The sequence below is a fragment of the Emys orbicularis genome, chromosome 24, assembly GCF_028017835.1.
Source record: "Emys orbicularis isolate rEmyOrb1 chromosome 24, rEmyOrb1.hap1, whole genome shotgun sequence".
Lineage (NCBI taxonomy): Eukaryota > Metazoa > Chordata > Testudines > Emydidae > Emys > Emys orbicularis.
Genome location: NC_088706.1, coordinates 12,133,824 through 12,147,917, shown reverse-complemented (window position 1 = coordinate 12,147,917; position 14,094 = coordinate 12,133,824). Strand labels below are relative to the sequence as shown.

Genomic DNA, 14,094 nt, shown 5'->3' with positions numbered 1-14,094 from the left:
GGATGATCTTTCCTTTCATTTGTCCCACTGCTCCTTTGATCTCCAGGTCCGGGCACTCACAGGCCAGGGCTGGGGGAGATAAGGCTAATATGGGCCAGGGTTCCTCTTCAGCAATTTCTGCCCAGAATGGCAAATCCCAGGGAATCAATGAGAACTGTGGTTAGCTAGTAAGAGGGAGAGGGGCTGCCACGGGAGAACCAGTCTCCACCACCTAGTACCCCACCAATACCCAAGGCCTGATGGACAGGAACGGCTAGTAGGAAGTCCTCAGAGAGAAGCAACGGTCCCGGCCCCTTTCAACGGGGAATAAAAGTTTGGGGCTTTTGGGTGATAAATGAAATAAGGCTGGGGATGGCCTTAGAGAGGAATTGCCCATACACCACTGCTTGACATGCTCCCCACCGTACGGGGAGAAGGGCACTATCCAGCTAGCTCAGCTTTCCCCGGCCCAGGAAAGGGGGGCCTTGGCTTTCTATTCTTGTGCTGGGCAGATCTCACTCTCGAGCACGAGCTGCAGGATGCGCATGTTCTCTCTACCAGCCTACTAGCCATGTTAGGGTCAAGCAGGACATGTGCCACTGCAGCGCTCATGAGGAAAAAAGCCAAGATTCAAGTGGCTCAGCCCCAAAAGCCAGCCAACGAGTGTCAAAGATCCAGGCTAATTAAAGCCCAAAATACACTAGAAATTTCACATTGTAGGTGTTGGTTTAGAAAAGTTTTTGAACCAAACACCCGGGTGCTCTGCAGTGAAGAGGTCTGTCCACCCTGTCTGCAGCTGCAGAGGCAGAACAAAACTGGCAGGTCTTCACCTGAAGGTGTGTATCCCTAAAGCAGTGAATGACAGGTCTAAAAATCTGCCAGCAGGCTGAAGTCCCAATGCAAACACTGTGGACTTCACTATGCTGAAGAAGCTAGAGATCCCAGGACACCTTTCACAGGTCTAGGAGTGGTTATTCCCAATGCCCTGGACAATATTCCCGCTTGAAATAGCAGTGTATAAAAATCAGCTATGCAACGAAGAGTGGTATTCTTCATTTCCTGTCCCAAATTTACAGGGTGTTGCCATGTGCTGTTTAAAAGCGGCAGCTTATTACCACAAAAGTAGTAGCATTTCCAGGGTGGGAGAAAGCCGCTTTGGGAGCCTCTATATACTAAAACATCAGGCATTATAAGTGGCTTTTGCCACACAGACACTGACATTTGTTCCTCTCTCCAGCACTAGCTTTGCATTTGTGAGTTACCTAGAGGATAAACAACTGAAGCAATTTGGCTGCCAAAAGCAACAGTCACCTTTTCTTTTCTCCTCTCACTGGACTCTCAGAGGCAAACAGAAAACCCTATAGGTGCTTGCATTAAACCCACAGATAGCCTGAGACATCGGGTGGCTATGCAAGGGCATAGCATCTTTGAGATGCAGACAAGGAAGCAACATGACTCTGGGAACAGGGGCTCTAGGAGTGCAGAGCATTAGTTTCCCCATTTTAATCACTCCTGGCAGATGTTTTTTGGCCTAGGCCAAAAACCAAGTTGCTGATCGCCACAGATGCCATGACAATTGTTCTGGGGCTACTGACGGCCACAGGAGAGACTGCTTGTTTTAAATGGGATCCTTACGAAGAAGTTGCACTTCTGTAGCACTTTCCATCGTAGGATCTCAAAGCACTTTGCAAGCCTATGAAATCAGCAATACTACATATCTCATTCAGGGCTTTTTTCCAGAGAGGGAAACTGAAGTAAAGAAGATATGTGACTGACCCACACAGCAAGTCAGTGGCAGAAGTGGGAAGAGAAACCAGATCTCTCAAGTTTCACTCTCTTGTTCTAACCACTGAGGAAGAAACTGGGCTGGTTGCATCAAAGAAGGGAATAAGTGGGAAGACAGCAACTTTCCCACCTTCAAACGAGCAATGCAAAGCTAGCTCTCACTTCATGGGAGTCTCCCAGAGTGAACTCCAGCTATTGTTCCTTTTTAGAAAGGACAACCTACTTCCAGTTTAACTAGCTGCCAGACTGTGCCTTCTTTTCCCTCCTTCCCCCTTACCTGGCGCTGATCCTTCTCTGGCTGACTAACTAGATTAGAACCCAGACATAATTCAGGTGGAAGGTTTTACTGAGTATATCTATTACAGGCAACCATGAAAAGGCTGAAGCTCTCATTTCTTCCACTCAGTAGGGCTCTCCTCCCACACACAGTTGCATTTATTGATAATAGAAGCCATCAGGAGAGGGTGCCAGCCAGGAGTTTGCTTATTAAATTGGGTTTATTTTCTGCTTGAATGAGGCCCTCCATTCATCTCCAGTGCTGCCCTCCCATCAACAGCAGATCTGCTCAATGGCCTGTTAAATGCCAAAGTCTTTTTTTAATCCATTCATCATAGCTTTCCCGGTACCAAAAATCAATGAAGCCTGTGACCAGCCAAGCAACTTGGTGCATTGCCAAGCTTAAGCATGGCTAAAGCGTACATTTCACTTCTACCACCTTAGTGACCTCAAAGGTGGGTGACACTGGCAAAGCCATGGTGGAGCACACGTTCAAAATAGGTCTCTGCTGCTCTTCTGGAAACTCACTTTTCAATAGCGAAAGCTTTCGCTTCAAGAGACAAAGATGGTCTTTTATAATGGGGGGGGGGGAGAGAGGGAGGAAGAAGGGAAGAGACACCAAGAGTTGCTCAAATTCTAAACTAAAAAGGATGATTCGGATGGATAATGTTTGTAGGCATCACATCTAACTTAAATCATTCCCCTCCCTTCAATCCAGTTCCCCAAAACCTCCAAATCCATGATGAGGCTTTGTTCACATGAGCTTAGCCACCGCCACGTTCAGACAGTTTGTGCTAGAACAACAATTTCCTTGACCTGAGAGATTCCCCCATCTGACTGCAGTCAGAGAGCCATGCTAGAACCCTGCTGGCAACAGCCATGGATAAAATGTGACTATGACCTGGTCTACGCTTAAAAATTAGATCAGCCTAGCTAGGTCGCTCAGGACTGTGAAAAACTTTGCTCTCTGACCACGTGAGTTAGGTCAACCGAACCCCCCGATGTAGACGCATAAGTCAATAAAAGAATTCTTCCACTGACCTAGCTACTGTCTCTTGGAGATGTGGATTAACTACATCAACAGAAAAAACCCTCCCACCAGTGTAGGAAACATCTGCACTGTATCGTGCAGCTATGCTACTACAGCATTTGTAAAGCAGATCTAGCATACCTGTCATGATGCTAATTCCCTTGTGGACAGAGCCTTAGTAGGTCTTGCTATAACGTGGACCTTTGGAGGCTGTCTACACTGGGGAAATTTTCTAACTGGTTTTAAAATGAGTTCAGCTACTTATCTGGTTAGTTCACAGTAAAATCCTAAGTAGAGATAAGGCACATGTACTGTTTACTGCAAGGTATCTAGGAGAGGGGTTAGCACTATACCCCCAGCCATGGCTGACCTTGCTTAGCTTATGCCCCAGTAAAACGAAAGTGCTTTCTCTCCACTGTTTTAACAGTGGGATAGCTAACCCATGTTAATTATCCTGTGATAAACACATGCCTTTGTCAGTGGAGACATAACTTCTCCAGTGTAAAGACCCTTTCTGCAACATAAAACTTTGCCCAATGGCTGCCCTTGCTTAGTCTCTCAATGTAGCTGCCTACACATGGAGAGTAAGCAGGCATGGGAATAAACTCAGAAGCCTCACAGGAATTTAGAAATGGGAGAAAAGCAAATCCAGTGGACTGAACAAAAATAAGGCAGCTGGAGCTTGGAAATTAAACAGTCAATTCCAGTGTTACCCAAGAGCATAGTGCTGGTGGAGAGAGGTTTTCAAAGATTATTAGGGTACAGAGAAAAAGGAAAACAAAGGGGGGAAAAAATCACTCTCTCTGCCTTTGCTTATTGACACAAGCATTTCTGAATGACAGCTATGAGCTGTCAACACCTTTTACAAACACACGAGGTCTCCCTTGGGCTCTTTTTCCCTTCTCATTCGGAATTTCAGCTGCTTATTAAATTAAATGGCAGCTTTCTATGGACAGTAATTGAATTATCCAATAGTAACTGACCAAAGAGATAAAAATTAGGGCAAAAGTTGTGATGCAGTTTTTAATACTAATGACTTGGTTGCAAAGGCTTCGATCTAATTAAGTGCAGGATTAAATTAGCTGGCCACTGATGTACTGTAAAGGGAGCACTCCGTACGTAGAAGCCATTGTTGAAAATAAAAGCAACCATTTAACATGGAAGACAACAATGGTTTGACTCAATAAGGTCAAATTGGTTTAAGCCAAAAGGCACTTTGTTGGAGTGTAGCAGCCTCATTAGGAACTGTCTGGCTGCTCACTTTGTTTTGGTCTCCTTTTCAAAGTAAAAGAACAGTATATTGAATTAATTAGTTAACGTTTGTGCAGTGCTTTGAGGATGCAGCAAGCCATAGAAGTGTCAAATATTATTTTGATGTCTCGGTGTTTCTCTTCAGAAATCACAACCCAAGGCTCAGTTTCAAAACCAGAACGGTTTGGTCTTGAAAAGTCAGGTTGCAAATTCCGTGGGAGTGGTACGCTTCCCATCTCTCGTGTCTATCATCAGGTTTAGTCTGTTTAAAGCCATGTCTACACTGCGCATCTTACAGCGGCACAGCTGTGCAGCTCCAGCCGTGCCACTGTAAGGTAGGCAGTGTAGCTGCTCTTTGTCGGGGAGAGCTGTCCTGCCGACAAAATAAAACCATCTCCAACGAGGCGCGGTAGCTTTGTTGGCGGGAGAGCGCCTCCCGCTGACAAAGCGATGTTCACACTGGTGCTTTTTGCCGGTAAAACTTTTGTTGGTCAGTGGGGTTTTTTTTCCCCCCACACTCCTGACCGACAAAAGTGCAGTGCAGAGACATAGCCTAAAGCAGCGTCAAAGAACGTTGAAGGGATCTGCAAAAAATACAAGGTGGTTTTAATCAGTCTGGAAGCTAGTTCTGACCTGTTAAGAACAACAAGCAGCAAACTGCCTCTAGAGAAGGACTCCAGAATTCAGTAGTACACACTCCTGCACAAAGACGGTAGAAGTGCTGGCAGGCATCTGTACTCTAGAGAACAACTGGATGGTTTAAAAAAAGGAAAGAACACCACACCTGAGGCCATGAGGGAACAGCATTACAAAAAGGAATTACTCCATTTTGCTGCACACACAGTGAGGGATCTGTTTTCAAAGAGGAAGGCACTATTAGCTAGTAGTAAGGGCAGGAGGTTGGTAACTAGGACATCTAGGTTCTATTTCCAGCTCTGATTTACTTTGTGACCGTCAACAAGTTCCAGTCTTTGTACCCCATCTGTAGACAATACTTCTACTTGACAGGAAATGTGGAGAACTTGAGGAAATGTGCTTGGATGGAAAGTGCTACCGAGCTGCAGAATGTTTGTTAACACTAGTGAATAATTTCAAGCCCAGGAAATACTCAAATGGGTGTTAACCAACTAAAGCAGAATCCTTTAGAGACACAGAACATCAAAGCTATGAGGATTTAGAACCGGCACAATCTAAGTAACAAGCATTAAAACCTTCATATCAACACCTGAGTGAAAATCAAAAGGATATATTTTCTGCTTCTCTTCATTATATAACACGTCTACCAGCTGGATGACATTTTTGTGTCGTAATCGTCGCAGGAGCTGAATTTCCCTGGGGGAAGAAAGAAAAATAAATAAGTGTATTTCCCTACTATTGAGTGAAAATGATATTTTTCTAGAGTTGCTTGAATTGTAAAGTAGTTTTAGACCACGCTAATCCCAGCTGCTTCACTCAAGATTAGCGATAAATTCTGTTTGACAGAGAGCTTTGAGCTTGTTTTTTGGGTTTGTTAACCCAGGGTTAGAACCTTAAAACGTGTGTGTTAGTTGACTAGAATCAAAGGCAGGCGTCCTTTTCAGTTACTGCTGCCTGGCCACTCAATACTCCTGGTACGGGCATTCTAGTTCACCAGGGCACAAAGGCAGAACTATTCCCAAGGAACAACTGCAGCTGCCCTGGTGCACCAAAATCCAGAAACTCCACATGAGTGCAAGCTCCAAAGCCTAGTGTAGTGGCTGGACCTGGCATGGCATTAAAACACCAATAATAGAATCCTGTTTAGCTGTAAATGCTATAGAAAAAACAGTCAGTTGCAGATTATATGCTGCTTTCTTCTACATTTAGATAGCACAGTCACTTGTTAGAAGCTGGGAATCCAGGTTTTAGCCCCACCTTTGGCTGTTTTTCAAAATATAGATACTCACCACCACCACCAGAAATGTTGCATCACATCGCCCATCCCATGCAAAAAGAGCCACATTACATACACCTGACCACCCATAGTCCCATACTTCCTCCACAAACATTGGAGAGGAATTAAAACAAAGCCTGGGGAAACAACACAAGTAATACATTGAAGAGCTGACCCTGCCCAGTACCTACATATTCCAAAACTTTCAGTTACAAGTCAAACGATTGATTCAATTCTGATTTACATCTGCAAAGAAAGCTAGATGTCTAAGAAAACTCTAGTCACGCAACTTCACCCTGCTACTAGATCTTACAATAGATAAATCAGGTGCTTCTAGGGAGGGAATTCTGACCTGAGGAGGGGCACTATCAAGATAAATCCTAGGTTTAAAATAAGCTTGTGTTACTAAACACCAGAGTTCATTAAAACAGATGATTTTTTTTTAAATCTCATTTACTTTCACCATCTATTGTTGTGTATTAACTTTCAATTTCCACACACATAGTCCAGAATTTGGTCTAGGTAACTCCTGCACGCTGTAAAGCTATAGCAAAGTGCAAAAAAGTTAACTCGCTTAGGCAGGATCATGCGCAAGGATGGAGATCGCCATGACTGAGGGCAAGACACTCCACCTGTTTGGGCCTCAGTTATTCCTGCCCCTCTTCTGAAAAACAAAGATAATACTTTATAGAGTGCTTTAATATTTACAGACGGCGTTTTACACACAGAGAACTCTAAGTACGTGCATTGTTTCTAGGCAGTTTCTCTTGCATCACATGCATTAGTCCAATGCTGTTGTGTTTGGCTCCCAACACAGCAAGAGGATGTTTAATTGAGAGTAAGGAAACGGTGGAATTGTTCACAAGATCCAGTTGTGCTGGCACACAGCGTTGGGATGAACTGCGGCATCTGTCAACCTAAAGGCTTGTTTTTCATTGCAATTTTCTTTCCAGGGTACATCTGGTAGCCAGGGTATCCATCAAGTTTGGCTAGGCTTATTTCACTCAATGTTTTATAGAGGAACACTGGGGGGGAGGTCCCCTCCCCATGTGTCAAGTAAGGAACAGCTGAGCAACTGCAAGCTCAATAACAGGAAGAGCAATCTAATGCTATGTCACCCCACAGAGGAAGCTGACCAGAGGGTTCCACTGGCATGTCATCCAGATAGAACACTGCTCGCTAGCAAAGGAAGACAGCGCACAGGGACATCCATGCCCTGCAGACTGCTTGCCTTTACAGGAGATGTCTTTCTCCAGCAAGTGACTACAGATGGACTCTGCATCCTTTCCAGTCAATAGTTCAGGGTAGAAGTCACAAAACTACCCTGAATTTTATAATATGCAGGAAGCAGATTCATGAGTTTTTCCCAGATCAAGCACTCTTGCTAGAGACGCTAGAAGGCTAGAATTCACAGCTGGCCTCTGCATCTGAGCCTCTAGAGATGGACCATGAATTGTACAGAACATCTACCAAACTGTTTGGATGCCCAGTTCTAATAAACCTTTTTTCTCTGCACTTCATGATTCTGAATGTATGAACACCATCATCTGTGGTTACATGAGCTAGGATAAAATTGCTAGGGCTATCAATGCATTTATCAGCAGCAAGAGAAGCAAGAAATAGAACTGTGCTGTGTCACAGCATAGGGCAACATTGCATAATTAGGTGCATTACTCCTTTTGATGCATTCTACATCAGGCACTGTAACAAACAGGATAATAGACTAGATGGACCATCATTCTGTTTCAGGGGGACAATTCTTATGTTCCTCATTTAAGGGAGCATCAACTTGAAATCTAGTGTTTTCCAAAAGGAGTTAAAAAACCAATTCTAAGTACTACACCTTACCTTAATTCCTATGGTCAATTGCTGTTTTATAGTCACTTTTAAGACTACTCTTTCCTTGTTCATCATTCACACAAGGCTTCCACAAAACACAAGAAACTAATCAACTGACTGCATGATTTCAGGCAGATGCCAAAAATCAACTAAAGAAATTCAGTCTCATAAAATTTAAGGCCAGAAAGGACCAATTAGATCATCTACTCTGACCTCCTATCTAACACAAGATCAAACTGGAGTAAGATATTTCCCCCTCTAATCTGAGAGAGAGAGAGAGAGAGAGATAACAGCTAAGATCACTGGAATAGTAAATAAAACAAAATTTCAAAATGCAAGGATGACTACCGAGTGTCCCATAAGGTGTCCTGACAAAACAAGAATACTCCATTAGACAGTTAAACAGTAAAGAGTGCAACATGAGGTTAATCGGTTTGCAATTAAACATTCTATACTTCAGAGCAAGGTGTCAGCACCTCCACAGCACCCTTCTCAGTCACTGCCAATGGGTATCCACATGCACGGAATACATGGGGATGGGGAAGGGACAAGGACTTGTTACTTCAACTCAAGCTTTTCTTGGTTACTATTCCATATGAGAATTAATCAAGGAAGGTTAATTATGCAAAGAGAAAGCTTACACGTGCTACCGCTCTTCCTGGAGTGGTTATTCAAGGAGATACACAAGTAATCAAGGCTGCGTCTATGAAGGAAATCTATCGTTTTCCTGTATTACCATAATTCATTCCCCATCTCCCCCCTTGCTTTAACACAGGAGAGTTAGCTATCAAAGGTGCCTTGAGACTGAGCAACATCGTCACTGTCCAAGTGCATTACATCTCACACCGCGCATTGGATCCATAGCCATAAAAGGGAAGACAGACATCTCAGACTGCCAGGGGAGTGGTGAACCACAACATCATTGCAGCAGCCCAGCAAGAGTTGTTTAGGGTTCAGGTTGTTCCAGAGGTCTCCACTGGACTGGAACCACATCCTTCACCTGTTATTATCTATGTACTAAAACTGCAGATTCAAGAATTAGGTACAGGTGGATCATGCTGAATAAAAATCTAAATTCCTCTTATGCAACAGAAAACTATCTGGGCAGCTCCATAGTGCCCTCGGCTGAAGTTCCGATTCGTTCCAAATTAATGGCAACCATTCAGATGGGTTTAAAGTGTTTGCAAAAAATATTGCATTTTAATAGGACACTGGTATCTCAAGCCCTAATTTTAGTTTCTGAAGACAAAGATTTGTTACAAAAACATAAAATGGCTAAGTTCTTTTTTTTAAAGTAGGTTTGTTTCCATTCAGACATATTCCTCCCCCCGGTAGCATTTGAAGCCCACACAAGGAAACTATTGTGTTAACACAGGAGGGCCTGAAAAGTGAAACCAACTAGAAACAGAGTGAATCTGACTGGCCTATTTTCAGTAGCCACAGCAAGCGAAGCACAACAGAAGATATGTACAATTTTTTTTTTTTATGTCAATATGTGGGAATTTTTTTTAGAAGTCTAAAAAACACACGGAGCAAGAAGATTGCATTCAAGTTCAGTTTTCACAAGCTACAGGGTTAGACAGGAAGTCGAACTTTTAGCCTCAGGCAGAATCTGACACTCCCTTCCAATTCAAATATTTCCCCCACGTTAGAACATAATCCATGTGGCTGGGCTTTTGTACGCCAAGCACGAATTTTAAATAAATAAATAAATAAATAAAGTCGTCAACATAACCGGGAAGGCAAATACAACTTCAAGTCCTTGGGTTTCTTTTCTTTTATGCTGTAGAGTTATAGTATGTGCAGAGTTCTTATTACAAGCAATACGCTAAGATAGCAAATGCTCAACAGCCACAGGCTTTGGGTGCTCCAGAACTGCATAACTATCTGCAGAGGACGGCTAGACATTTCTTAGAAGTGGGAGATAATCCACCTCCTCTCCACAGCAGTAGCACCAGCAAAATAACCTTGGGTGCCTCCCCCTGCCCTCTTATCAAGTGGATACTACTTAGAGATGGAATCCTGAGACTGCCTCAATGACCCCCTCCACCCATTTCTAGCCCTAGTCTTTTGCTCCCTAAAACCAGCAAGGGGGGAGGGGGCTTTGTGCAGGCAGCTTGCCTGTGCAAAAGGTTTAACCTCCAATCACTCAGTAGCAACACCTGCTGGCAGATTAGCTGTGGCTTTAACAGAGTTTTGAAAAGGTACAACAGCCCCAGGCCCAGAAAAAAAGGTGTTACAAGCGAAACAGACATATGGAAAGTAGGGGAATAAAGTGAACAGTGAAACCTATCTAAAGGGCCTCAAGGTTAGCCTGGACTCTGTCTGGAAAGAACATTTGTTCTGCTAACAAGTAGAACTAAAGCTATTATTCTATTCCACATTCCCCAGGTTCATGGAGCATCTTCTCTGGCAGGGGGAGCCAGCCACCCATGTCTCCACTGTGCATGGGCTATTACAGTTCACAATGTGGATTTGTACACTGAACCTGTTTTCAGCACAAATGTACCATTCAGGAAATGCCATTTAAACTAGACCCAATACTTTGAGAAGAGGAGCAGCCCACTTCTTTCTGGTGTTTTCACTGGACTACAAAGGGGACACCCAAAGTTGGACTAAGGGCTCCACAGGCAACTTGCTAGGAAGCAGAGAGCCAGATCTAAGCTGCAGTGTGACAGTTTGCAGCCACCATCACCCTGGAAAGAGGTGCGGCCTGAGAGGAGTAGAGAATGGAACGCCACTCTGGCCAAGCGCAGCACTGCATGCTGGGATATGGCATTGCAGACCACACCTCCATAGTCATATCACAGGTTTCCATGGCCTCTTATTTTAAATGGGCAAGTTTTAGTTTGACCACTTATGGTTGAGGTGAACTACCAGCTGAACAGAAGTACCACAAGTTCCACCCAATCTAACTGTATAGCTAATGTCAATGAGCCTCTTCTGGAGTGATCCAATGAAGCCAATGAGTTAAATGTAACAATTCAAGCTCCAAATAATCTACAGCATGGGCAGTTGATTTGTGTTTTTCCACCCAAACTGGATGACAGAATTATGCAAAATGATGTTTGTCTTCTCTAGAAGAAAATAAGCTTTTCCATTTTTGGATATTCCGCTGCAATGTGATAGTGAACATTTCTGATGAACCTGCACAAAGGCCCACAATATGCCACAAATTCTAAAAAGAAAGGCAAATCTGCAATAAATTGGAACTGACACAAAGATGACATTATCCTCCCATGCATTAGACAAGTTGCTTGAATAGCTCCAACTAAGTCACAGAGACAATATGGCCCTCAAGCTGTAGACAGAAGTTGACAATCCAGGGGATTTTCTTTAAGTAGTCTGCATTAACCTTTCCAAGTCTATACATGGTAATGGTAAAATGAGATCGCCCTTAGTCCTATTAAAAGTTTGGAAATCAGCAAGTTAAGACTTCTCTGGACATTTAATTTCACTTGCTGTAGGGGATATTGGGTAGAGTCAATAGACATTTAAAAAGTCTTCACCATGCAATGATTTAGAAATTATAACTCAACCACCCCCTTCCCTCATTTAAGAGTCAAGCTCTTTCACCCCACTCCAATACTAGTATTCCCAATCTGTCCATTAACATGGCCTACAGCTAAATCACCCTGTGCTTTGACCCTGCCAAATGTCCCAAGTGAAGCAAGACTAGATCAATATTTGGATGAGGATAAACAAGAACAAAGAACAAACAGGGATTTGCAGGAGGTGCTTAATAGCTGTCAACTCACTCTCAGCACTGAAGTACCCTGGCCTGGTGGTCTGGGAGTGTGCACACAGGTGGGAAGGGACTCCATGCTGCTTAGAGATACGCCAACCAAAAATCTGCAGGCCCTCATGTCCAAAGTTAGGCACCCAAATCAAAATCTGGGAGCCTAAACAAGTGGCCTTATTTTCAACAGTAACTAGCACTCAACACCCAGGGATGGATTAGGGTTTTGTGGGGCCCCTGGGCCAGAGCAAGTGGGGGCCCCCGCCCCCTCCACTCCCCAGCACTCCTGCTGGGTAAATGGGATCAGGGCACAGGGGCTTGCTGGAGTGCCAGGCAGGCAGAGCAGGACAAGCCCCCGCGCCCCAGCCTTGCTCCCCAGCTGGAGCACCAAGCAGACGGAGCAGGTCGGGGCGTGGGGTCGCCCATTTTCCCAGGGCCTCCAGGCACGGGCCTTGTTGGCTTAGTGGCTAATCCACCGCTGTCAACACCACCTCCTTTTGGATAAGGCACAACACAGATCCTGATCACCCATCACTGTAATCTGCAACCGTACAGAGGTCTGTCTCTGTGGAGTCATTTGCAAACTCTGGGCTGAATATCTCACCAATGCACTTTTAAAATAAAGTAATAATACCACCACCACCACCCGCTAGCTCTTATAAAGTGCTTTTCCTCACTACAGAATAAAGAAATTAGTCCCAGTGTACATCCCAACATTTCTAGTTACATCCCGCCTAAAATTCCCCAAGAGATTTTTGGACACAGTATTCTTTATATCCTGTTCTAAATTGCTGTGCTCTGTCAAACAGCTAATGGGTTCCACCACCCCAGCGGTGACTGCATTTCATTAGCAGAGGATGCAATTCTATGTTTCTGTATCAGTCTGTATAGTGCTTTGGGATCTTTTCAGAAAAGCAATAGAGTTAAGATTATGAACAGAAGTTTTCCTTTTCATGACCAACCTAGCTGTAACACAGCTCTTTCATTGACAGCACAACCCAGAATTCAACACGTGGCTAAAGGACAGTTACTATGACAGCAGGTTTAATTAATGGGCAGCCGGTTTAAAACAAATAAAAGGAAGTTCTTCTTCACACAGCGCACAGTCAACTTGTGGAACTCCTTACCTGAGGAGGTTGTGAAGGCTAGGACTATAACAGGGTTTGAAAGAGAACTGGATAAATTCATGGAGGTTAAATCCATTAATGGCTATTAGCCAGGATGGGTAAGGAATGGTGTCCCTAGCCTCTGTTTGTCAGAGGGTGGAGATGGATGGCAGGAGAGAGATCACTTGATCATTACCTGTTTGGTTCACTCCCTCTGGGGTACCTGGCATTGGCCACTCTCGGTAGACAGGATACTGGGCTGGATGGACCTTTGGTCTGACCCAGTACGGCCATTTAGTGGGTGGGATAGCTCAGTGGTTTGAGCATTGGCCTGCTAAACCCAGGGTTGTGAGTTCAATCCTTGAGGGGGCCACTTAGGGAATCTGGGGCAAAAATCAGTACTTGGTCCTGCTAGTGAAGACAGGGGGCTGGACTCGATGACCTTTCGGGGTCCCTTCCAGTTCTATGAGATAAATAAATATATGGAGATATACCTGTTTTTTATTTATTCATTCTTATGTTCTTCTTATGACATTTGCCACAACTTTGGAAGCTGGCAGCGCAGGCCCCTAACACAAGTTTAATACAAAATGTTTTGTCAGGGTGCATTTAAGCCAGGTTCAGATTAGTACAAGTCTTCCTGATTTATGTAGCTTCCCTCCCTTCTAGAGTTCACAGTAGGTTTCTGATCTTGCTCATTTCCTGGGCTCAGCATCTGAAAAGACAGACAGGACAGTTCCAGGAACAGGGGGCGAAGTGCCTTCCGGATCTCCCTATTAAGTTCTCCACAGCTAGTCTTTTGAGTGACTTAGCAAGTTAATTGCAAACCTTTATTTTCTACAGCATCCATTAACTTGCCATGTTTATCATCTAGTTTTATTTCTTTATACTGTACAATGGCCAAAAGACTGCCTAACTTATATAAAGCTACAGCCACATAATAATAAAGATGATAAAGAATCAGGTTATCAGTCAATGTATTAATGCTTAAAGTCAAGTTAAGACTAGTAGCTACTAATATTCCATAAAAAACATCTAGTAATCCAATGTATGTTACCTGCAACTGACAGGCTTTAGGGCTAGTCTATACTGGCAACGTTAAACCACCTCCACAAGGGGCGTGGCTCCCAGCGCTGGTGCACTGTCTACACTGGTGCTTTACAGCGCTGAGACTTGC

At 44.0% G+C, this 14,094-nt stretch overlaps 1 protein-coding gene across 1 annotated transcript in view; it reads right to left on the bottom strand.

The window, feature by feature from the left end:
* Positions 1 to 14,094, bottom strand: part of STK11 (serine/threonine kinase 11) — a 73,508-nt gene that overhangs the window by 44,469 nt on the left and 14,945 nt on the right. The window contains exon 2 of the mRNA XM_065422186.1: positions 5,570 to 5,653. Within this exon, the coding sequence (XP_065278258.1) occupies positions 5,570 to 5,653 (84 nt within the window). The remainder of the gene's footprint in view (positions 1 to 5,569; positions 5,654 to 14,094) is intronic.